This window comes from Bombina bombina, chromosome 12, assembly GCF_027579735.1.
Source record: "Bombina bombina isolate aBomBom1 chromosome 12, aBomBom1.pri, whole genome shotgun sequence".
NCBI lineage: Eukaryota > Metazoa > Chordata > Amphibia > Anura > Bombinatoridae > Bombina > Bombina bombina.
Window position 1 is genome coordinate 152,668,394 of NC_069510.1, and position 27,371 is coordinate 152,695,764.

At 42.0% G+C, this 27,371-nt stretch overlaps 1 protein-coding gene across 1 annotated transcript in view; it reads left to right on the top strand.

Annotated features, from left to right (window-relative positions):
* The window catches only part of DENND1A (DENN domain containing 1A), a 1,966,771-nt gene that overhangs the window by 383,422 nt on the left and 1,555,978 nt on the right, over positions 1-27,371 (top strand). The window contains 1 exon segment of the mRNA XM_053695696.1: positions 20,014-20,110. Coding sequence (XP_053551671.1) covers positions 20,014-20,110 — 97 coding nt within the window.

Below are 27,371 nucleotides of genomic sequence, written 5' to 3' on the forward strand. Positions count from 1 at the left end.
CCTAAAGAGCTGCTGGTTGACAGGGACAATCTAAAAATGAAAACTAATTATTTTAAGGACTTAAGATCTATTTTAAAGAAAAATAAAGATTACTTTAAAACAGTTTAAAATATGACATTTTTAATAACATAATATAGAATTTACTTAACTTTAAGTTCTTAAAATAGGAGGTTTAGTTGTTTTTGGGAGTATCCAGTGTGTTTTTAATGTGGGGTTTTAGGCATGACTGGTATTAAAAACATCATTATAAATTTATATTTATTTTTTCATAGTTAACAAATAGCTGTACTGAGGTGGCATTGTATTTTTCTTGTAAATATCATGCAGCTGTCATATTCATATTTCTCTTTCTTGTTAATGTAGTGATAACCAAGATTGGTAAGAGAAAAAAAATAATTTTTTTCCCTTTTCTTTCTTTTCTTCCTTAAAAAAAATAAAAAAAAATAAATAAAAATCATGTAAAAATTAACAGAATTTTAAGGACTAAAAAAAAATCCTGCAGAGTTAAAAAATAAATGAATATAGTATATTTAACCCATTGAAATACTGTAAAAATATCACCCAGAACATGATAAAAGTATACATATTTGTTATGAATAGGGACTGCGTGTTATAGGAGTCTATTATATGTCAGTGTGAATCTGTGAAATTTTAGTAAATGTATATCAAATATTTTGGCACTGTGGGATGTTGTTAATTCCCTTTACTTTATTTGATTAATACTCAGTTCCTTGAAGAAATTGTTCCACAGATAACTAATTAGCTTTAACCTCTGCAGGAGATGGGCCTATTCATACACCCTAGTCCTCTTGGCAGTGTGAGGGTTAATGATAGACTAGCTAAAATAAAGTACTTTATATCACACAGAGCCCCAATCAATAAGGATTTCAGGCAGACAAGCTTTGAGTTCCCCAAGGAAATAGACCATTTTAATTTTTATTTATTTATTCTGCACAAAGTGTAAGGCTTATCCCTGGTGGCCTGTACTGAGTTAATGTTTTAGTCTCTGAAATAACTTCCTGGCCAGGATAGTTCAACAGCAGGTCTTCTAATAAGCAAAACATTAAATTGAGTTTGGCAAATGAGCATTTGTAAGGAGATTTTATCATCCTGGATATATAAGTAAATTCCTGACCTAATTTAAAAATGTGGCTGTGAGGAGATAGAGAGGTGCAAACGGTGGTCCTGTAATCTGTAGAGGTGCACACACAACTGCAGGTCTATATATGGGTGTAACACACGCTCCTATAATCTGTAGAGGTGCACACACAACTGTAGGCCTAGATATGAGTGTAACACACGCTCCTGTAATCTGTAGAGGTGCACACACAACTGCAGGTCTATATATGGGTGTAACACACGCTCCTATAATCTGTAGAGGTGCACACACAACTGCAGGCCTAGATATGGGTGTAACACACGCTCCTGTAATCTGTAGAGGTGCACACACAACTGTAGGCCTAGATATGGGTGTAACACACGCTCCTGTAATCTGTAGAGGTGCACACACAACTGCAGGTCTATATATGGGTGTAACACACGCTCCTGTAATCTGTAGAGGTGCACACACAACTGCAGGTCTATATATGGGTGTAACACACGCTCCTGTAATCTGTAGAGGTGCACACACAACTGTAGGCCTAGATATGAGTTTAACACACGCTCCTGTAATCTGTAGAGGTGCACACACAACTGTAGGCCTAGATATGAGTGTAACACACGCTCCTGTAATCTGTAGAGGTGCACACACAACTGCAGGCCTAGATATGGGTGTAACACACACTCCTGTAATCTGTAGAGGTGCACACACAACTGCAGGCCTAGATATGAGTGTAACACACGCTCCTGTAATCTGTAGAGGTGCACACACAACTGTAGGCCTAGATATGGGTGTAACACACACTCCTGTAATCTGTAGAGGTGCACACACAACTGCAGGCCTAGATATGGGTGTAACACACGCTCCTGTAATCTGTAGAGGTGCACACACAACTGTAGGCCTAGATATGAGTGTAACACACGCTCCTGTAATCTGTAGAGGTGCACACACAACTGTACGCCTAGATATGGGTGTAACACACACTCCTGTAATCTGTAGAGGTGCACACACAACTGTAGGCCTAGATATGAGTGTAACACACGCTCCTGTAATCTGTAGAGGTGCACACACAACTGTATGCCTAGATATGAGTGTAACACACGCTCCTATAATCTGTAGAGGTGCACACACAACTGTAGGCCTAGATATGAGTGTAACACACGCTCCTGTAATCTGTAGAGGTGCACACACAACTGTAGGCCTAGATATGAGTGTAACACACGCTCCTGTAATCTGTAGAGGTGCACACACAACTGCAGGTCTAGATATGAGTGTAACACACGCTCCTGTAATCTGTAGAGGTGCACACACAACTGCAGGCCTAGATATGGGTGTAACACACGCTCCTGTAATCTGTAGAGGTGCACACACAACTGTAGGCCTAGATATGGGTGTAACACACGCTCCTGTAATCTGTAGAGGTGCACACACAACTGTAGGCCTAGATATGGGTGTAACACACGCTCCTGTAATCTGTAGAGGTGCACACACAACTGCAGGTCTAGATATGGGTGTAACACACGCTCCTGTAATCTGTAGAGGTGCACACACAACTGCAGGCCTAGATATGAGTGTAACACACACTCCTGTAATCTGTAGAGGTGCACACACAACTGTAGGCCTAGATATGAGTGTAACACACGCTCCTGTAATCTGTAGAGGTGCACACACACAACTGTAGGCCTAGATATGAGTGTAACACACGCTCCTGTAATCTGTAGAGGTGCACACACAACTGTAGGCCTAGATATGGGTGTAACACACGCTCCTGTAATCTGTAGAGGTGCACACATAACTGCAGGCCTAGATATGAGTGTAACACACGCTCCTGTAATCTGTAGAGGTGCACACACACAACTGCAGGCCTAGATATGAGTGTAACACACGCTCCTGTAATCTGTAGAGGTGCACACACAACTGCAGGCCTAGATATGGGTGTAACACACGCTCCTGTAATCTGTAGAGGTGCACACACACAACTGTAGGCCTAGATATGAGTGTAACACACGCTCCTGTAATCTGTAGAGGTGCACACACACAACTGTAGGCCTAGATATGAGTGTAACACACGCTCCTGTAATCTGTAGAGGTGCACACACAACTGCAGGCCTAGATATGAGTGTAACACACACTCCTGTAATCTGTACAGGTGCACACACAACTGCAGGCCTAGATATGGGTGTAACACGCTCCTGTAATCTGTAGAGGTGCACACACAACTGCAGGTCTATATATGGGTGTAACACACGCTCCTGTAATCTGTAGAGGTGCACACACAACTGTAGGCCTAGATATGAGTGTAACACACGCTCCTGTAATCTGTAGAGGTGCACACACAACTGTAGGCCTAGATATGGGTGTAACACACGCTCCTGTAATCTGTAGAGGTGCACACACAACTGCAGGCCTAGATATGGGTGTAACACACGCTCCTGTAATCTGTAGAGGTGCACACACAACTGTAGGCCTAGATATGGGTGTAACACACGCTCCTGTAATCTGTAGAGGTGCACACACAACTGTAGGCCTAGATATGGGTCTAACACACGCTCCTGTAATCTGTAGAGGTGCACACACAACTGCAGGCCTAGATATGGGTGTAACACACGCTCCTGTAATCTGTAGAGGTGCACACACAACTGTAGGCCTAGATATGGGTGTAACACACGCTCCTGTAATCTGTAGAGGTGCACACACAACTGTAGGCCTAGATATGGGTGTAACACACGCTCCTGTAATCTGTAGAGGTGCACACACAACTGTAGGCCTAGATATGGGTGTAACACACGCTCCTGTAATCTGTAGAGGTGCACACACAACTGTAGGCCTAGATATGGGTCTAACACACGCTCCTGTAATCTGTAGAGGTGCACACACAACTGCAGGCCTAGATATGGGTGTAACACACGCTCCTGTAATCTGTAGAGGTGCACACACAACTGTAGGCCTAGATATGGGTGTAACACACGCTCCTGTAATCTGTAGAGGTGCACACACAACTGTAGGCCTAGATATGGGTGTATCACACGCTCCTGTAATCTGTAGAGGTGCACACACAACTGTAGGCCTAGATATGAGTGTAACACACGCTCCTGTAATCTGTAGAGGTGCACACACAACTGCAGGCCTAGATATGAGTGTAACACACGCTCCTGTAATCTGTAGAGGTGCACACACACAACTGTAGGCCTAGATATGGGTGTAACACACGCTCCTGTAATCTGTAGAGGTGCACACACAACTGCAGGCCTAGATATGGGTGTAACACACGCTCCTGTAATCTGTAGAGGTGCACACACACAACTGTAGGCCTAGATATGGGTGTAACACACGCTCCTGTAATCTGTAGAGGTGCACACACAACTGCAGGTCTAGATATGGGTGTAACACACGCTCCTGTAATCTGTAGAGGTGCACACACAACTGCAGGCCTAGATATGGGTGTAACACACGCTCCTGTAATCTGTAGAGGTGCACACACAACTGTAGGCCTAGATATGGGTGTATCACATGCTCCTGTAATCTGTAGAGGTGCACACATAACTGTAGGCCTAGATATGAGTGTAACACACACTCCTGTAATCTGTAGAGGTGCACACATAACTGTAGGCCTAGATATGAGTGTAACACACGCTCCTGTAATCTGTAGAGGTGCACACACAACTGTAGGCCTAGATATGAGTGTATCACACGCTCCTGTAATCTGTAGAGGTGCACACACAACTGCAGGCCTAGATATGGGTGTAACACATGCTCCTGTAATCTGTAGAGGTGCACACACAACTGCAGGCCTAGATATGGGTGTAACACATGCTCCTGTAATCTGTAGAGGTGCACACACAACTGCAGGTCTAGATATGAGTGTAACACACACTCCTGTAATCTGTAGAGGTGCACACACAACTGTAGGCCTAGATATGAGTGTAACACACGCTCCTGTAATCTGTAGAGGTGCACACACAACTGCAGGCCTAGATATGAGTGTAACACACGCTCCTGTAATCTGTAGAGGTGCACACACAACTGCAGGCCTAGATATGGGTGTAACACACGCTCCTGTAATCTGTAGAGGTGCACACACAACTGCAGGCCTAGATATGAGTGTAACACACGCTCCTGTAATCTGTAGAGGTGCACACACAACTGCAGGCCTAGATATGGGTGTAACACACGCTCCTGTGATCTGTAGAGGTGCACACACAACTGTAGGCCTAGATATGGGTGTAACACACGCTCCTGTAATCTGTAGAGGTGCACACACAACTGTAGGCCTAGATATGAGTGTAACACACACTCCTGTAATCTGTAGAGGTGCACACACAACTGCAGGCCTAGATATGGGTGTAACACGCTCCTGTAATCTGTAGAGGTGCACACACAACTGTAGGCCTAGATATGAGTGTAACACACACTCCTGTAATCTGTAGAGGTGCACACACAACTGCAGGCCTAGATATGAGTGTAACACACACTCCTGTAATCTGTACAGGTGCACACACAACTGCAGGCCTAGATATGGGTGTAACACGCTCCTGTAATCTGTAGAGGTGCACACACAACTGCAGGCCTAGATATGGGTGTAACACACACTCCTGTAATCTGTAGAGGTGCACACACAACTGCAGGTCTAGATATGAGTGTAACACACGCTCCTGTAATCTGTAGAGGTGCACACACAACTGCAGGCCTAGATATGAGTGTAACACACACTCCTGTAATCTGTAGAGGTGCACACACAACTGCAGGCCTAGATATGAGTGTAACACACGCTCCTATAATCTGTAGAGGTGCACACACAACTGTAGGCCTAGATATGAGTGTAACACACGCTCCTGTAATCTGTAGAGGTGCACACACAACTGCAGGCCTAGATATGAGTGTAACACACGCTCCTGTAATCTGTAGAGGTGCACACACACAACTGTAGGCCTAGATATGGGTGTAACACACGCTCCTGTAATCTGTAGAGGTGCACACACAACTGTAGGCCTAGATATGAGTGTAACACACGCTCCTGTAATCTGTAGAGGTGCACACACAACTGCAGGCCTAGATATGGGTGTAACACACGCTCCTGTAATCTGTAGAGGTGCACACACAACTGCAGGCCTAGATATGGGTGTAACACACGCTCCTGTAATCTGTAGAGGTGCACACACAACTGTAGGCCTAGATATGGGTGTAACACATGCTCCTGTAATCTGTAGAGGTGCACACACAACTGTAGGCCTAGATATGAGTGTAACACACGCTCCTGTAATCTGTAGAGGTGCACACACAACTGCAGGCCTAGATATGGGTGTATCACATGCTCCTGTAATCTGTAGAGGTGCACACACAACTGCAGGCCTAGATATGAGTGTAACACACGCTCCTGTAATCTGTAGAGGTGCACACACAACTGCAGGCCTAGATATGAGTGTAACACACGCTCCTGTAATCTGTAGAGGTGCACACACAACTGCAGGCCAAGATATGGGTGTATCACATGCTCCTGTAATCTGTAGAGGTGCACACACAACTGCAGGCCTAGATATGAGTGTAACACACGCTCCTGTAATCTGTAGAGGTGCACACACAACTGCAGGCCTAGATATGAGTGTAACACACTTTCCTGTAATCTGTAGAGGTGCACACACAACTGCAGGCCTAGATATGGGTGTAACACACACTCCTGTAATCTGTAGAGGTGCACACACACAACTGCAGGCCTAGATATGAGTGTAACACATGCTCCTGTAATCTGTAGAGGTGCACACACAACTGCAGGCCTAGATATGGGTGTAACACACACTCCTGTAATCTGTAGAGGTGCACACACAACTGTAGGCCTAGATATGGGTGTAACACACGCTCCTGTAATCTGTAGAGGTGCACACACACAACTGCAGGCCTAGATATGGGTGTAACACACGCTCCTGTAATCTGTAGAGGTGCACACACACAACTGCAGGCCTAGATATGGGTGTAACACACGCTCCTGTAATCTGTAGAGGTGCACACACAACTGTAGGCCTAGATATGGGTGTAACACACACTCCTGTAATCTGTAGAGGTGCACACACAACTGTAGGCCTAGATATGAGTGTAACACACACTCCTGTAATCTGTAGAGGTGCACACACAACTGTAGGCCTAGATATGGGTGTAACACACGCTCCTGTAATCTGTAGAGGTGCACACACAACTGCAGGCCTAGATATGGGTGTAACACACGCTCCTGTAATCTGTAGAGGTGCACACACAACTGTAGGCCTAGATATGAGTGTAACACACGCTCCTGTAATCTGTAGAGGTGCACACACAACTGTAGGCCTAGATATGGGTGTAACACACGCTCCTGTAATCTGTAGAGGTGCACACACAACTGCAGGCCTAGATATGGGTGTAATACACGCTCCTGTAATCTGTAGAGGTGCACACACAACTGCAGGCCTAGATATGAGTGTATCACACGCTCCTGTAATCTGTAGAGGTGCACACACAACTGTAGGCCTAGATATGGGTGTAACACACACTCCTGTAATCTGTAGAGGTGCACACACAACTGCAGGCCTAGATATGGGTGTAACACACGCTCCTGTAATCTGTAGAGGTGCACACACAACTGTAGGCCTAGATATGAGTGTAACACACGCTCCTGTAATCTGTAGAGGTGCACACACAACTGCAGGCCTAGATATGAGTGTAACACACGCTCCTGTAATCTGTAGAGGTGCACACACAACTGTAGGCCTAGATATGAGTGTAACACACGCTCCTGTAATCTGTAGAGGTGCACACACAACTGCAGGCCTAGATATGGGTGTAACACACGCTCCTGTAATCTGTAGAGGTGCACACACAACTGTAGGCCTAGATATGAGTGTAACACACGCTCCTGTAATCTGTAGAGGTGCACACACAACTGCAGGCCTAGATATGGGTGTAACACACACTCCTGTAATCTGTAGAGGTGCACACATAACTGCAGGCCTAGATATGAGTGTAACACACCCTCCTGTAATCTGTAGAGGTGCACACACAACTGTAGGCCTAGATATGAGTGTAACACACGCTCCTGTAATCTGTAGAGGTGCACACACAACTGCAGGCCTAGATATGGGTGTAACACACGCTCCTGTAATCTGTAGAGGTGCACACACAACTGTAGGCCTAGATATGAGTGTAACACACGCTCCTGTAATCTGTAGAGGTGCACACACAACTGCAGGCCTAGATATGGGTGTAACACACGCTCCTGTAATCTGTAGAGGTGCACACACAACTGCAGGCCTAGATATGGGTGTAACACACGCTCCTGTAATCTGTAGAGGTGCACACACAACTGTAGGCCTAGATATGGGTGTAACACACGCTCCTGTAATCTGTAGAGGTGCACACACAACTGCAGGCCTAGATATGGGTGTAACACACACTCCTGTAATCTGTAGAGGTGCACACACAACTGCAGGCCTAGATATGAGTGTAACACACACTCCTGTAATCTGTAGAGGTGCACACACTCCTGTAATCTGTAGAGGTGCACACATAACTGTAGGCCTAGATATGAGTGTAACACACGCTCCTGTAATCTGTAGAGGTGCACACACAACTGCAGGCCTAGATATGAGTGTAACACACGCTCCTGTAATCTGTAGAGGTGCACACACAACTGTAGACCTAGATATGAGTGTAACACACGCTCCTGTAATCTGTAGAGGTGCACACACAACTGTAGGCCTAGATATGAGTGTAACGCACGCTCCTGTAATCTGTAGAGGTGCACACACAACTGTAGGCCTAGATATGAGTGTAACACACGCTCCTGTAATCTGTAGAGGTGCACACACAACTGCAGGCCTAGATATGGGTGTAACACACGGTCCTGTAATCTGTAGAGGTGCACACACAACTGTAGGCCTAGATATGAGTGTAACACACGCTCCTGTAATCTGTAGAGGTGCACACACAACTGCAGGCCTAGATATGAGTGTAACACACGCTCCTGTAATCTGTAGAGGTGCACACACAACTGTAGGCCTAGATATGGGTCTAACACACGCTCCTGTAATCTGTAGAGGTGCACACACAACTGTAGGCCTAGATATGGGTGTAACACACGCTCCTGTAATCTGTAGAGGTGCACACACAACTGCAGGTCTAGATATGAGTGTAACACACGCTCCTGTAATCTGTAGAGGTGCACACACAACTGCAGGCCTAGATATGAGTGTAACACACGCTCCTGTAATCTGTAGAGGTGCACACACAACTGCAGGCCTAGATATGGGTGTAACACTTGCTCCTGTAATCTGTAGAGGTGCACACACAACTGTAGGCCTAGATATGGGTGTAACACACGCTCCTGTAATCTGTAGAGGTGCACACACAACTGCAGGCCTAGATATGGGTGTAACACACCCTCATGAAAAGACCCTTTACACAAACAGGAGCAAGCTGGAGAAGGTGGCTGACGGTATTCACATAAAACTTTGGGGCTTGGTTATGAGTCTGAAAATCAGAGCAATATTATTCAAAAATAAGCAAAACTATACATTAAAAAAAAACAAAAAAACTTTATGGGCTATATAAATAGATCATCTACAAAACATTTATGCTTTTTTGTTTTTATAGGGGTATTAGATTAGGTTTAATATTTTATTTTTTTATATAATTTCGTTTATTATTTTTTGTAATCTTATATTTTTTTACTTTTGATATTAGATTTTTTTTAATGTAATCTTAGGTTTCCTTTTTTTAACTGTAATGTTTTTTGTTTTTTTTTAATAGGAAGTTAGAATATTTTTTTTATATAATTTTTTTAGGCAGATAGTCTTTTTGTATTTTCGTTAATGAAAGTTTTTTTGGGGTTAAGTTAGAGGGTGTTAGGTAAGGTGCTTAGTGATTAGATTGATACTTTGCATTGTGGGTGTTTGGCGGTTTAGGGGTTAATACTGCAATTAGGTAGTTGGTGTTGTGGGAGGTTGGCAGTTTAGGGGTTAATATTTGAATTTGCTTATTTACGTTGTGGGTGAATGGCAGATTAGAGGTTAATACACTTAATTATTACTTGTGATGTGGGGGATGGCGGATATAGGGGTTTTGACAATTCAGGTTTATTTTTGGGAGGCAAGTTAGACTTTTACCGGAAATTTAACTTAAAGGGACAGTGTACACCAGAATTTTTATTGTTTAAAAAGATAGATAATCCCTTTATTACCCATTCCCTATTTTTGCATAACTAACACAGTTATATTAATACACTTTTTACCTCTGTGGTTACCTTGTATCTAAGCCTCTCCAAACTGCTCCCTTATTTCAGTTCTATTGACAGACTTGCATTTTAGCCAATCAGAACTGGCTCCCTGGAACTTTCCGTGCATGAGCACAGTGTTATCTATATGACACACATGAAAAAACAACATTTAGTGGTAAAAAGTTGTCAAAATGCCCTGAGAGAAAAGGTGGCCTTCAAGGACTTAGAAATTAGCATACAGTGGGGCAAAAAAGTATTTAGTCAGCCACCAATTGTGCAAGTTCTCCCACTTAAGAAGATCAGAGAGACCTGGAATTTCCATCATATGTATACCTCAACTATGAGAGACAAAATGTGGAAACAAATCCAGACAATCACATTGTCTGATTTGGAAAGAATTTATTTGCATATTATGGTGGAAAATAAGTATTTGGTCACCTACAAACAAGCAAGATTTCTAGCTCTCGCAGACCTGTATCTTCTTCTTTAAGAGGCTCCTCTGTCCTCCACTCATTACCTGTATTAATGGCACCTGTTTGAGGTTGTGGACAGGTGTCTTTTATACTGATAACAAGTTCAAACAGTCACACTCCAAACTCCATTATGGTGAAGACCAAAAAGCTGTCGAAGGACACCAGAAATAAAATTGTAGACCTACACCAGGCTGGGAAGACTGAACCTGCAATAGTCAAGCAGCTTGGTGTGAAGAAATCAATTGTGGGAGCAATAATTAGAAAATGGAAGACATACAAGACCACTGATAATCCCCCTCGATCTGGGGCTCCACACAAGATCTCACCCTGTGGGGTCAAAATGATAACAAGAATGGTGAGCAAACATCCCAGAACCACACGGGGGGACCTAGTGAATGACTTGCAGAGAGCTGTGACCAACGTAACAAAGGCTACCATCAGTAACACACTACGCCGCCAGGGACTCAGATCCTGCAGTGCCAGACGTATCCCCCTGCTTAAAGGGACACTGAACCCAAATTTTTTCTTTCATGATTCAGATAGAGCATGTAATTGTAAGCAACTTTTATTATCAATTTTTCTTCATTCTCTTGCAATCTTTATTTGAAAAGAAGGCATCTCAGCTAAGGAGCCAGCAAATTGTGGGTTTAGAACCATGGACAGCACTTGTTTAAAGCTGCTATCCAATCAGCAAGGACAACCCAGGTTGTTCACCTAAAATGGGCCGGCATCTAAACTTACATTCTTGCTTTTCAAATAAACATACCAAGAAAATGAAGACAATTTGATCATAGGAGTAAATTAGAAAGTTGCTTAAAATTGCATGCTCTATCTGAATCACAAAATAATTTTTTTGGCTACAGTGTCCCTTTAAGCCAGTACATGTCCGGGCCCATCTGAAGTATGCTAGAGAGCATTTGGATGATCCAGAAGCGGATTGGGAGAATGTCATATGGTCAGATGAAACCAAAGTATAACTGTTTGGTAGAAACACAACTCGTCGTGTTTGGAGGAGAGAGAATGCTGAGTTGCAACCAAAGAACACCATACCTACTGTGAAGCATGGGGGTGGCAGCATCATGCTTTGGGGCTGTTTCTTTGCAAAGGGAACAGGACGACTGATCCGTGTACATGAAATAATGAATGGGGCCATGTATCGTGAGATTTTGAGTGCAAACCTCCTTCCATCAGCAAGGGCATTGAAGATGAAACGTGGCTGGGTCTTTCAGCATGACAATGATCCCAAACACACCGTACGGGCAACAAAGGAGTGGCTTCGTAAGAAGCATTTCAAGGTCCTGGAGTGGCCTAGCCAGTCTCTAGATCTCAATCCCCATAGAAAACCTTTGGCGGGAGTTGAAAGTCTGTGTTGCCCAGCGACAGCCCCAAAACATCACTGCTCTAGAGGAGATCTGCATGCAGGAATGGGCCAACATACCAGCAACAGTGTGTGACAACCTTGTGAAGACTTACAGAAAAGTTTGACCTCTGTCATTGCCAACAAAGGATATATAACAAAGTATTGAGATGAACTTTTGATATTGACCAAATACTTATTTTCCACCATAATTTGCAAATAATGTGATTGTCTGGATTTGTTTCCACATTTTGTCTCTCATAGTTGAGGTATACCTATGATGAAAATTACAGGCCTCTCTCATCTTCTTAAGTGGGAGAACTTAATTGGTGGCTGACTAAATACTTTTTTGCCCCACTGTATGAACCTCCTAGGTTTAGCTTTCATCTAAGAATACCAAGAGAACAAAGCAAAATTGGTGATAAAAGTAAATTAAAAAATTGTTTAAAATTACATTCTCTATCTGAGTCATGAAAGTTTATTTTGGACTAGACTGTCCCTTTAAGCGACTTCAGATCATATACTGCCGTAAGTCACTGGCGACTCCAGAAATGTCTATTTCTTCTACAAGATACGACGAGTCCACGGATTTCATCCTTACTTGTAGGATATTATCCTCCTAACAGGAAGTGGCAAAGAGCACCACAGCAGAGCTGTATATATAGCTCCTCCCTTCCCTCCATCCCCAGTCATTCTATTTGCCTGTGCTTAGTATAGGAAGAGGTAAAGTGAGGTGTTAGTTTTAGTTTCTTCAATCAAGAAGTTTTTTATTTTAAATGGTACCGGTGAGTACTATTTTCCTCAGGGAAGATATGGAAGGGAATTTTGCTCAATCCAAGTCAGTCTGGAGACCCAACCAGGCTTGGAATAAAGGTAAACAATCCAAGAAGCCAGCTGCGGCTACAAAGACAGAATAAAGGGGCGGCCCCCGATCCGGGACCGGATCTAGTAGGGGGCAGACTTTTTTTCTTTGCTCAGGTTCGGCAAGAGATGTTCAGGACCCCTGGGCACTGGAAATCGTGACCCACGGGTATCAACTGGAATTCAAGGATATTCTCCCAAGAGGGAGATTTCATCTTTCATGATTGTCTGTAGACCAGATAAAAAAAGAGGTGTTCTTACGCTGTGTAAAAGACCTCTCTACCATGGGAGTAATTTGTACCGTTCCAAAACTGGAACAGGGGCAGGGATTTTACTCAAATCTTTTCGTGGTTCCCAAAAAAGAGGGAACTTTCAGACCCATTTTAGATCTCAAGTGTCTAAACAAGTTTCTCAGAGTTCCATCATTCAAGATGGAGACTATACGAACAATCTTACCAATGATCCAGGAGGGTCAATATGACTTCCATGGACTTGAAGGATGCATACCTTCATATTCCTATTCACAAGGATCATCATCAGTTCCTAAGGTTTGCCTTCCTGGACAAACATTATCAGTTCATGGCTCTTCCCTTCGGGTTGGCCACAGCACCCATAATCTTCACAAAGGTTCTAGGGTCTCTTCTAGCGGTTCTCAGACCGCGGGGCATAGCAGTGGCGCCTTATCTGGACAATATTTTGATTCAGGCAGCGACTTATCTGACAAAATCTCACACGGACACAGTGTTGTCTTTCCTGAGAACTCAAGGGTGGAAAGTGAACATAGAAAAGAGTTCACTAGTTCATGAACAAGAGTTCAATTCTTGGGAACTCTGATAGACTCGGTAGACATGAAAATATTTCTGACGGAGGTCAGAAAATCAAAGATTCTATATACTTGCCAAGCACTTCAGTCTATTCCTCGGCCATCAGTGGCTCAGTGTATGGAGGTCATTGGATTAATGGTAGCGGCAATGGACATCATTCCGTTTGCTCGCTTTGATCTCTGACCACTGATCTTGATCTTTGACCACTGCAGCTGTGCATGCTCGGACAGTGGAATGGGACTATGCAAATTTATCGCCTCAGATAAATCTGGATCAAGAGACCAGAGACTTTCTTCTTTGGTGGTTGTCGCCGGATCATCTGTCCCAGGGGACATGTTTCCGCAGACCCTTGCGGGTGATAGTGACAACGGACGCCAGTCTTCTGGGCTGGGGTGCAGTCTGGAATTCCCTGAAGGCTCAGGGTGTTTGGACTCAGGTGGAGTCTCTACTTCCAATCAATATTCTGGAACTGAGAGCAATATTCAATGCGCTTCAGGCGTGGCCTCAGTTGGCTTCGGCCAAATTCATCAGATTCCAGTCGGACAATATCACGACTGTGGCGTATATCAATCATCAGGGGGGAACAAGTAGTTCCTTAGTGATGATAGAAGTATCCAAGATAATCCGATGGGCGGAGGCCCACTCTTGCTATCTATCGGCAATCTACATCCCAGGAGTAGAAAACTGGGAAGCGGATTTTCTAAGTTATCAGACTTTTCATCCGGGGGAGTGGGAACTCCATCCGGAGGTGTTTGCCTCATTGATTCGTCAATGGGGCAGACCGGAATTGGATCTGATGGGATCTTGTCAGAATGCCAAGCTTCCACGTTACGGATCCAGGTCGAGGGATCCTCAGGCCGAACTGATAGATGCCTTGGCAGTGCCTTGGTCGTTCAGCCTAGCTTATGTGTTTCCACCGTTTCCTCTCCTTCCACGCGTGATTGCTCGCATCAAACAGGAGAGAGCTTCAGTAATCCTGATAGCGCCTGCGTGGCCACACAGGACTTGATATACGGATCTAGTGGACATGTCCTCTCTGCCACCGTGGAAACTTCCTTTGAGACAGGTCCTTCTCATTCAAGGACCTTTCCAACATCCAAATCTAAATTCTCTGCAGCTGACTGCTTGGAGATTGAACGCTTGATTTTATCTAAGCGGGAATTCTCTGATTCGGTCATTGATACTTTGATACAGGCTTGTAAGCCTGTCACTAGAAAAATCTATCATAAGATATGGCGTAAATATCTTTATTGGTGTGAATCCAAGGTTTACTCATGGAGTGAAGTTAGGATTCCCAGGATTCTGTCTTTTCTCCAAGAAGGATTGGAGAAAGGGTTATCAGCGAGTTCCTTAAAGGGACAGATTTCTGCTTTGTCTATTTTGCTTCACAAACGTTTGGCAGATGTGCCAGATGTTCAGTCTTTTGGTCAGGCTCTAACCAGAATTAAGCCTGTATTTAGACCAATTACTCCTCCCTGGAGTTTGAATTTGGTTCTTCAAGTTCTTCAAGGGGTTCCGTTTGAACTCATGCATTCCATAGATATTAAGTTGTTATCTTGGAAAGTTCTGTTTTTGGTTGCTATTTCTTCTGCTCGCAGAGTTTCTGAGCTTTCAGCGTTACAATGTGATTTGTCTTATCTTATATTTCATTCTGATAAGGTGGTTTTACGTACCAAACCTGGATTTCATCCTAAGGTTGTTTCAAATAAGAATATTAATCAGGAAATTGTTGTTCCTTCCTTGTGTCCTAATCCTTCTTCTAAGAAGGAGCGTCTGTTACATAACCTGGACGTGGTCCGTGCCTTGAAGTTTTACTTACAGTCAACCAAGGATTTTAGTCAATCATCTTCATTATTCCTTGTTTATTCTGGAAAGCGTAGGGGTCAGAAAGCTACGGCTACCTCTCTTTCTTTGTGGCTGAGGAGTATCATCCACCTGGTATATGAGACTGCTGGACAGCAGCCTCCTGAAAGAATTATTGCTCATTCTACTAGGGCTGTGGCTTCCACATGGGCCTTTAAAAACGATGCGTCTGTTGAACAGATTTGTAAGGCTGCGACTTGGTCGTCTCTTCCTACTTTTTCCAAATTTTCCAAATGTGATACTTTTGCTTCTTCTGAGGCTATTTTCGGGAGAAAGCAGTGGTGCCTTCCGTCTAGGTCTCTGTCTTGTCCCTTCCGTTTCATCCGTGTCCTGTAGCTTTGGTATTGTATCCCACAAGTAAGGATGAAATCCGTGGACTCGTCGTATCTTGTAGAAGAAAAGGAAATTTATGCTTACCTGGTAAATTGATTTCTTCTACGATACGACGAGTCCACGGCCCTCCCTGTCATTTTAAGACCGATTATATTTTATTTTTACAACTTCATTCACCTCTGCACCTTTTAGCTTTTCCTTTCTCTTCCTAAACCTTCGGTCGATTGACTGGGGATGGAGGGAAGGGAGGATCTATATATACAGCTCTGCTGTGGTGCTCTTTGCCACTTCCTGTTAGCAGGAGGATAATATCCCACAAGTAAGGATGAAATCCGTGGACTCGTCGTATCATAGAATAAATCAATTTATCAGGTAAGCATAAATTTCCTTTTCAGCACATTTCTGAACATTGCCAGTTTATCGACTTGCGGCAGTTTATCATCTGACTGCTCTGTGTATGTGATTCACCCGATGTGCTAGGTAATGCGGGTTTCAGCAGTTTCGCTGAAACCTACGCCGTGTATGTAATCTTGCCGTGTTTGTGTGCACTGGAATGTCCCTTTAAGTGACCTTCTCTTTGTTACACTTGGTAGAGCACTTGTTCTGGTAGCTATCAATACGTCAACATTACACTTGAAATAATCTGCTCTTTATGCAGCCTCAGTGATTTGAGGATTTCGGCAATAATTTATAAATATTTATATTGTTAGCCTTCTGGGACACTGTGGACGTGTTTTGTCTTTAGCTGGTCTTGTGTTTTTCTACGGTATCGATTCTGAAGTATTAGAGTATATGTGTAAAGGTTTGTATAGTAATATAAATGTCAGTGCAATAACACATACATCCCCATATACTAACACTTATTTTTATGGAGTACATGTATTTGTTAGTGAATAATAGAGTTGTGTTCTCCTTTGTTACTTTAGGGGCAGTTTAAGTTGCTATTAATTCACAAAGTACGTCCTCGTTCCTGTCACATATTTCATCACATCTGTTCAGTCATGTCCCAGGAGGAGCAGCACGGTGCACTATAATCCTGTGGTTCCTGACCGACTTCAGAGGGTCCCATGTAGTGATCAGTCCATGCAGGGGGTGGGAAGCCGTGGCCTGGAGGGATTCTGAGAATGAAAAGGCCATATTGACTTTAAAAAATTCAAGGATTTTTTATCAGCAAAAAGGAAAAATACCCATCTGTGCACTTTCTAATGCCCTAAAATGGCAAAATGTTTATTTTTCAATTTTTATAGGAACTTTAACTTGAATTCTTTTCAGTTAACTTTCACCTTTCTGAATTTGCAATGTAGTTAATGTGTCTATTAATCAATTATCTATCTGTGAGTATATAATCTATCCTATTTATCTATCTATCTATCTATCTATCATCATCTATCCTATCTTTATCTTTGAATATATAATTTATCTCTCTATTTATATATCTATCATCTATCCGGTCTATCTATCATCATCTATCCTATTTATTTTTCTATCTATCCATCTTTCTATCCATCTATATAGCCATACACACATACAAACATATATATGTAAATAAAACACACACAAACACGTATGTTTATTAATGAAGCACACATATGCGCACGCACACACACACACACACACACACACACACACACACATATATATATATATATATATATATATATATATATATATATATATATATAAAGCAAGAAATCCCCAAAGGATGGCAACATAGAGGCCGAAGCTACATCCAAGGTCAGTTCAAAACCAGTTTATTGGCAGAGTGCAGGTACAAAGGTGAAGCCAGGACATTAACATCTGACGCGTTTCGCACATGCGCTTCATCAGAAGTGATGTGTTCAAGGTGTGAATAGACTTATATACAGCAAAGCAACCAATCCAGGTATCATTAAGTAAATAGGATAACGGTTACACCTGTAATATGAGATAAGATCGTTTGCTGTAAACAAGCCAACCACTCATTCTTTTTCTTATAGATATATACATGTGTAAACAATTAAGTTCTAAGACTTCATATATAGAAGTCTGCAATGGTAATAGTGCATATAAACATATATCGTGATATATTCAAAAACAATTATTTCAATAATAAAGAACGTACAATTCATAAATACAACAATAACAAATCATATAAAGATAGGAATCTAAATGTAAGTAATACTTGTAGGTGGAGATAGGACACAAAGTACTGGTTAAGAACCTTATAAATAATGGCAATATAAACTTAGTTTCCAAGTATCAGATATGTGGAAACTAGATAGCTGAATATAAATCCAATCTTAACCAAATAACTATCTCTTGTAAAAAAGAAAAGAGAAAAAAGGAAAAAATATATTTTTTAAAAACAATATTTGTTTTTTGGTATATCATGTCATATGTTTAAAGCAAATAATTAAAAATAAACATTAAATAATAATAATAAACCTAAATAAATAAAAAAATATATATATGGATGTTATTAAAAAAGAAAGAAAAAGATCTAATTTCAAATGAGGAACTTTACTACAGCAATTAGCAATTTTACTATATTAATTTTCAAATAAATTTTGATTTTAATTTGAACAAATTTAGGAACTAAGGGACTGTATTGGTTTAACCATATTAATAAGCTAGGGAACAGATGAAGGCAAACTTAAGTAGAAACTCACTTTTTTGACAAATCAAGATAAGGATTTTGTAAGAATTAGATAACTGGGCAGCAAGGGGCTATTCAACAAATAGGTCAACATCCATCCTCTTGTTGATGCCCTCTGGTGCTCTTGTATGTAATTTTACAATCCAAAAAACGTCTTTTTTCCTAAGGCTTTTTTCCTAAGGCTTTTTTCCCTATCTCCCCCTCTGGGATGTTTTTTGATTAGATCAATGCCTATAAATGAGAAATATTTGAGACCCATACCATGTAGTCTGAAGTGTTTAGCTACAGGTGTTCTGGGCTCTTTTTCATCCAAAGAGCGCAGGTGCTCACGAATCCTATCTTTCAGTGGGCGAGTAGTTATGCCTACATATTGGCAAGAGCAAAATAAGCATTTTACTAGATAGACCACATATTGGGAGTTACAGTCAATCCTGTCCCTAATATGAAATGTTTGATTCGTCACATATGAAGAAAGTGTCAGTCACAGTTATGCTCGTGCACCCTTTACATGGTACATGGCCACATTTAAAACATCCTGATTTTAGGCTTAGCCAATTAGAGCCTACTGTTACTTTTTCAGTAAACTGCTTACTAGTTATTTCTCTTATGGTAGGGGCTTTACGTGCTATGCAGTTAACTCCAGATGTTAGGATATCTTTTAAAGCCTCATCACCTTTTAGGATGGTCAAGTTATTCTTGACTATACTACAAATCTGATTATATTGTTTACAAAATTGTGTAACAAACAGGAGATTTTGACTAGGCAGTACAGTCTTGTTAAAAATCTTGGTCCTATCTAGATTATTCCTCCCTTGAAGTAAGTCTTGTCTATCTAGAGTTGCTACTTGTTTTTCTGTTTGTAATAGTAAATTTCTTTGGTAGCCCCTATCTGTCAGTCTATTTGTCAATTCTCTAGCCTGGGAGCAATATTCTGTTAATTCTGTACAATTTCTCCTAAGGCGTAAGTATTGGGCCTTCGGTATGCCTCTCTTGAGGTGGTCGAGGTGGCAAGAATCAGCTCTCAGTATTGTATTTCTGGCCAAGGGTTTGCGATAAGTACATGTGGAAATTTTATTATCTGATACCTTTAGGTTCAGATCCAAAAAATCAATCGTTTGACTATGTGTCTGTGCTGTGAAGGTCAAATTGTATTAATTTTCGTTCAAATATTCTGTTAATATATATAAAAACACACACAAATATAAATAAAACATAAAAATATTGGCACCCCTGCATTTCTGTCTGATAATGCACCACTTTGCCCAGAAAATAGTTGCAATTGCAAATGTTTAGGCATTCTCATGTTTATTTCTTTTGTTTGTATTGGTAGGACACAAAAATGTGGAGAAAAAAAAGCCAAATCTGACACATTCCACGCAAAACTCCAAAAATGGACTGGGCAAAATTATTGGCACCTTCTCAAAATTGTAAGAAATAATTGCATTCCAAGTTTGTGATGCTCTTGTAATTTGTAATGAAACTCACCTGTATCAATTAACAGGTGCTGACAATATAGAAATCACACCGGCAACCAGTTATAATGGTGAAAATATGACTCAACCTTTCTGTTGTGTCTCTGTGTGCCACACTGAGCATGGAGAAGAGAAAGAGCAGCAAAAAATTGTCTGAGGATTTGAGAACAAAAATTGTGGAAAAGCATGGACGATCTCAAGGTTACAAGTCCATCTCCAGAGATCTTAATGTTAATGTCCACTGTGCACAACATTGACAAGAAGTTTACAGCCCATGGCACTTTTGCTAATCTCCCTGAATGTGGAGGTTATTATTTTGTATATAAGAATAAAAGTCATCAATGGATTCATCAGTGCCAATCCATACAAAAATCAAATCGTCTATTTACCTCCCATAATAGATGATTTTTTGTTGAAGGGGATTAATATCTTCAAAGATGTGTAACAGCTCCTACCAACCCAAAAAGAGGTTGGCATAGTAGCGCTGTGGAACCTGTTGGCGCTCTACAAATACCTGATAATAATAATAATAATAATAGTAGGACGCACATTCTGCACCCATTGCAGTTTCACATCACTGGAGATATTTACCCTTAAACAAAAAATAGTTATGAATAAGTAAATATTCAATGGCCATCAAGAGAAAAACAAAAGTGCCCTCCTCATAGTTTGATCTATGTCTTAGGAAATATTCTATGACTCTCATGCACTTTTCATGAGGAATGGTAGTATATAGGGAAGATACATCCAAAGACACTAACATATATGTTTTCCTCCATGGTACATTTTGCATTTATTGTATGAAGTAAGTAGTGTCTTGAATGTAACTAGGCAAAGCAGGAACAAGAGGTTGTAGAAAAGTGTCAATTATTTCAGAACCTATGGAACCTATGCCTGCCACAATATGGTGGCCAGGAGGTTGTACAAGACTCTTGTGAATCTTGGGGAAATAGTGGAAAATTGCCACAACTTTCCATTTTGGTATAAGGTGATCAGTCACACTCAGGGCTCGGTTTATCAGTCATTTGGGGAATTCTCCTTTCTGTTCTCCTATCAGTTTTCCGCAGCTCTCCTTTGGAGATGCGCACACGTGCGCCCGTATTTATCGTAAAATAAGTTGTTTTTTTCTTTGCGCTTCTCCATAGGAGAGCTGAGAACAATGATACATTTCTCTAGTCGGATTTGTATCTGTGCCTTATTTATCACTGAGAATAAGCAACTATTCGCCATGTAAGTCATATATAAGCCAATAGAAATATTTATACAGCCTTCCTAGTAGCTTTGTTAACGCCCCTCTTCAACAAACTGTCATGTAAGAAAATTGATCTACAATTTAATTGTTTTGTGCTTTAATTTTAGCTCTTCTTTTATATCTTATTTTTATGCACCAATAGATATAATTTTTGTGCTCTGTTATATATTTTTTTGGCGCTCCATTATATATATATATTTTTTTTTTTCTTTTTTTTTTTTTTTTTTGGTTTTCAAAGCTTTATTGAAGAGTAAACAAAAAATACATAAAATCCGTACATCAAAAGTCATGGAATACAGGAATATTTGTACAGGTGACTCCATGGAGTTTAATTGGTTGCATAAAGATAGCGTAACAATGAGTGGGTTAGGTATAACAAAGAGTCCATATAAGAGTCTATAAGCCCATTCATGTTCCTTTCGATGTACTCTAGACATATTATAACTATATAACAGTATTTAGTCAGAAAAGATAATTGAGCTTCGGTCATAGGGCTACTGGTAGGCCCATGTCCGAGAAGAAAGAAAAGGAAGAGAATAATGTAGAAAAGGAAGGAGGGGGGAGAGAGAGAGAGAGAGAGAAAAAAAAAAAAAAAAAAAACTCCGGAGGGGGGGTGGTAAGGAGAGGAGTGGAGAGGGGTAAGTAGGAGGAAGGGGGGAGAGGGGGGGGGACGGGAGGTAAGGAAGTTAAATCAGATACGTCTCTTGAAAAGAGAAGGGGGATTCCATGCCAGACCATGTTGTAGACAGCAGGTCTGTTATGCCTCCTTTGTTCATAAGGGTTTAGGCCACCAAAATGCAATCCGGCCTACCCTGTTTCCACTTTTCCAGCATATATTCATGGATTTCTATCCCGTCGTCTCTCATGAATCTAAATCTCTCTTATATATATTTTTTTATCAACCCAATATAAATTATTATTGCGCTCCAATAAACATTATTATTGCGCTTTGTTATAGATAATTTTTGCACCTTGTAGAGCCCTTTTTTGTAACATTGCTTCTACAACTATGAAGATATATTCACTCCAGCCCAATAATTGCAGTAAAACAGACCTTTATTGCTTCATGGTCCCAAAGAAAAAACAAAGGTCTCTGTTTTACTGCAATTATTGGGCTGGAGTGAATATTTCTATTGGCTGACCCATGCCCTGTGTTTGCTGCTGTTCCCTACTCTGCTTGTATCTATTGCTTCTACAAGAATAGATTTCTAATGTTGTTCTCCACTGTAGTTATGTAGAACTTTAATGCAGGAACTCGCTGGAGAACTTTCAGTCCTCTATAGGAGAATATCAATGATAAATTTGTAACTAGGAGAATTAATGAGAACTATATGAAATATGACTAAAAGAATCTAATTTAACCCTTTTTTCATGTTTTCCAAGGAGAATAGGAACAGAGTAGGAGAATTTTACAGTTGAACTTGCTCATTTTAGGCACATTTTTGAATGATAAATAGGGGCATTATTTCACATGAGAATTTTTTGGTGAAAATATAGGAGAATAAGAATGATAATTTGAGCCCTATGTGATAATTCTTTTGCATATTCCACTATCTCTCCAAGAATCAGTTTATCTTGATTTGTAGGATTCGATGGCAAGACTTTATAGGCATAGATATCAGAGAGTTGGCGTAATGCCTCTGATATATATATTTACATTGATTCAATATCACCAGGTTACCCCCTTTGTCCGAATCACGTATCACTATTTCTTTCTTAATATGTGGAGAGTCCACGGCTTCATTCCTTGTGGAAAATACTGAACCTGGCCACCAGGAGCAGGCAAAGACACCCTAGCCAAAAGCTTAAATACTTCCCCCACTTCCCTCATACCCCAGTCATTCTTTGCCTTTCGTCACAGGAGGTTGGCTGAGAAGTGTCAGAAGATACAAAGTAGTTCCTTATGGAGGGTAGTACTCTTTTGGAATGGGACTGGAGTTTTAAGTAGTCTTGTCAGCCTCTCAGTGAGAGCATTGACGAATGTTAGAGTCTGGAGATGAAGGGAGAGTTTTTCTGCGAACCCATCCAGACTCGTATTAACATCTTCTAAGCAATCTGGTTGGTTTCACTGCCTGCTTCTATCACTCAAGTCCATATCAGGAACGATGCTACGAGACTGTCAAACTTGAGAGGCTGTGTTTCTGTTCCACGGCATAGATTCCTTTAAGATTGTTTCATTTTTTATACACATTTGATAACGCAAGTAGACAGGGTCACAGTGTGACTCCTTTTATCTGAATGGAATCAAGGGTTAATGTCTCCGGAAGGGGATTATTGAACAGGGGGGATTAATCACGTATTTTAAATATTGTGTTTATGTTGTAACATGTGTGAGATGAGGCTCAGGCAGATGTTGGAACATACAGGTTTTACTTTCATTTTGGAGAGCTGCGCAGCCTGCTAGGCTTGGGGCGCTTTTAGTGGTGCAGGGGCGGTCCTGCATGGCGCACCACGTGACCGGGTGTGGTCACATTGATTCTCTTCTTCCTGACTGTGCGGTTGTCTGGAGATGAAACGGTTTCTCTCTTGGGCCTGGGTCATAGGAGGTGGTGAGTGCCCCAGCCATTGGGGGTATAAAGGTGCCATTTATCTTTGTATATAGTCATATTTATAAGCACAAGCTATAGAGGACTCTGATACGTTAGAGGGTACTCCCTCTTTACCTAAATCTAATGCCTGTCTATATTGTGAGGAGGCTACGATATACCCGCCTGCTCAATTATGTTCCACATGCCTTGATAAAGTAATTATATCAAAGAAAACTAATATGTTTAGTACTACTGAGCCTTCTACCTCTGAGGAGTCTCCGTCCCGTGAGGTGTGCACCTTACAGTCATCTCCTAATACACATGCAGCTTCCCATAGCACTCCTATTCCTCCATCTGGAGGGGCCCTTTTACCGCCAGACTTTACTGAACAGTTGCAGACGGCAGTGTCTGAGGCCTTTAGTGCTTTACCTTGCCCTGCTAAGCGCAAGCAAAATGTTAAATATTGCTATCCTTCCAGGGGTCATCTACTAGCTTATTGGATTTATCTGATACAAGATTATCCGATGATGAAGACGACAGAGAATGCTCTTTCTGGGTCGGAATCTGCTGCCTCTAATCCTCCAGCTGCGGAGGAACCAGACTTTAGCTTTAGGATTGAACACTTACGCTTTCTGCTAAAGGAAGTTTTGGCTACTTTAGAGGTTCCATAACCTCTAAAGGAAGTTTTGGCTACTTTAGAAGTTCCAGAACCTAAATTACATGAAGAACCTTGTATTCCAAAATTAGATAAGGTCTACGAGGACAGGGTTGTACCACAGACTTTTCCAGTTGCCGTAAAGATGGTGAACATTATTAAGAATGAATGGGAAAGACTTGGTTCTTCTTTTTCCCCTTCTTCCTTTAATAAATTGTTCCCGATTCCGGACTCTCAGTTGGAGTTGTGGGGTTCTGTCTCTAAAGTAGACGGTGCTATCTCCACGCTTGCTAAGCGCACTACTGTCCCACTTGAGGATAGTTCGTCATTTAAGGAGCCCATGGATAAGAAACTGGAAACTCTATTAAGAAAGATATTTCAGCATATGGGATATTTGTTTCAACCGGCAGCGGCTGTTGCTGCGGTTGCCGGAGCGGCTACCTACTGGTGTGACTCCTTATCTGAGTTGATCGAGGTGGAGGGTCCCCTTGACACGATCCAGGAAAGAATTAAGGCCTTAAGGGTAGCTAATTCTTTTATTTGTAATGCAAATATGCAGATTATTCGCCTGAACGCCAAGGCTTCAGGTTTTTCTGTGCTAGCCTGTTGGGCACTCTGGCTGAAGTCTTAGTCTGCAAACATGACTTTGAAGTCTAGATTTCTTTCCCTCCGATTTAAGGGAAAGATTCTTTTTGGTCAAGGCCTGGACTCATTCATATACACGGTTACTGGAGGCAAAGGTGCCTTTTTACCGCAGGATAAGAAGAACAAACTTAAGGGACAAGGTCCTAATTTTCGTTCCTTTCGTTCGGAGAAATCCCAACGTCAGCAGCCCTCTGCAAAGCCCGAGCAGTTCAAGGGAACTTGGAAGCTGACTCACTCCTGGAATAAATCCAAGCAGAACAAGAAGCCCACCGAGTCAAAGTCGTCATGAAGGGGCAGCCCCCGATCCGGCTCTGGATATGGTAGGGGGCAGACTGTCACTCTTTTCAGAAGCTTGGTTTGGGGACGTGCAAGACCCATGGGTCCTGGGGGTCATCGCTCAGGGATACCTGATAGGTTTCAAGTCTCATCCTCTCAGGGGCAGATTCCTCTTATCAAACCTGTCTTCAAGTCCAGAAAAGAAAGAGGCCTTTCTAGGGTGCGTGAGGGATCTTTTCTCCCAGGAGGTCATTGTGCCGGTACCACCAGCAGATAGAGGTCTGGGTTACTACTCAAACATCTTTGTGGTCCCAAAGAAGGAGGGTACTCTTCGCCCAGTTCTGGAACTAAAGTGTTTAAACAAATTCCTATCTGTTTCCTCGTTCAAGATGGAGGCAATAAGGTCCATTCTGCCCTTGATTCAGAAAGGACATTTCATGACCACGATAGACCTGAAGGATTTATACCTGCAAGTTCCTAAGATTTGCATTCCTGGACCAGCACTTCCAGTTTATTACTCTACCAATTGGTCTAGCTACTTCCCCAAGAGTCTTTACGAAGGTTCTGGAGGCTCTGCTTGCAGTGGCCAGAACCAAAGGTATAGCAGTGGCGCCTTACTCTCAGGGTTTTTTTCTCTGCTTTGTTTTCCATGTGCTGCTGGTAGCAATTTTACTCACCTCTCTTGCTGAATCTGGTGCAGAGTGTGTGATGCTGCTCATTTCCTGCACACCCTCTTATGGCCAGACTGGTGTGCATCATCCGTGTGAGACAAGTTGCAGTCTCAGAATTGTGATGTCATCACTTATTATTTGAAGGACCTCTGTTCAGTATGCTTTGCCCTTGCGTTGTCTCAGACCTGTTTGTGAGTTCCTGTGTATTACCTGGCTATCTGACATCCCTCCTGGTTCCTGATCTCTGGCTTGTTCCTCACTCTGCTGTTCTCCTTGTTCCTGATTCCGGCTCGTCTGACTACTCACTTTGGCTCCTGACTCGGCTCGTCTGACTACCAGCTCTGGCTTTGACTCCTGGCTTGTTTGACTTGTGGACTTTTTATTATGTTTTGTTATTAATAAAGGTGTGATTATTTTTGCACTTCTCGTCTCAGTCTGATTCCTGGCACCCTGACATTACGCAAGGGCCATGAATCCTGATGTTGCTAATAATCCACCTTTACCTACCATCATTTCCAGGATGGATGAACAGGATCACCGCTTGGATCAATTTGCACTAGCCCTGCAAACCCTGCTGACTCGCACTGCACATTTGGACCAGAGTGTCCCACAAGTTATGGCTGCTCCTGTTTGCGCTGCTGCACCTAGCCCTACCAGGAGCATGTCTGGTTCTGCCTCTCTACCTCAGCATTACGGAGGCAATCCTATTCAGTTCAGAGGGTTTTTGAACTAGGTGGGCATTTACTTTGAGATGTTACCTCAGGCGTTTCCCTCTGACATAGCTAAGGTGGGATTTCTCATCTTGTTACTCTCTGACACAGCTCTTGCCTGGGCTAATCCCTTGTGGGAGACTAATAAACCTGTGATTTCAAATTACCCTGAATTTGTGGCCTCCTTTCGAAGGGTATTTGATGTTCTGGTTCTCTCCTCCTCTGCTGCTAAACGACTCATGTCCATTCAGCAAGGTACGAGATCTGTTGCTCAGTATGCCATTGAGTTTCGTACTCTTGCCGCAGAGGTAGGTTGGAACAATGAAGCCCTTGTTGCCCCCTTCTTTCATGGGCTCTCTGATGCAATTAAAGACAACATTGCTGCCAGAGATTTACCAAAGGATCTCGAGGCATTGGTGTCTTTTTTAAACCTAATTGATATCAGGCTCAGAGAGAGGCCCTCTTTCAAGGAGCACTTG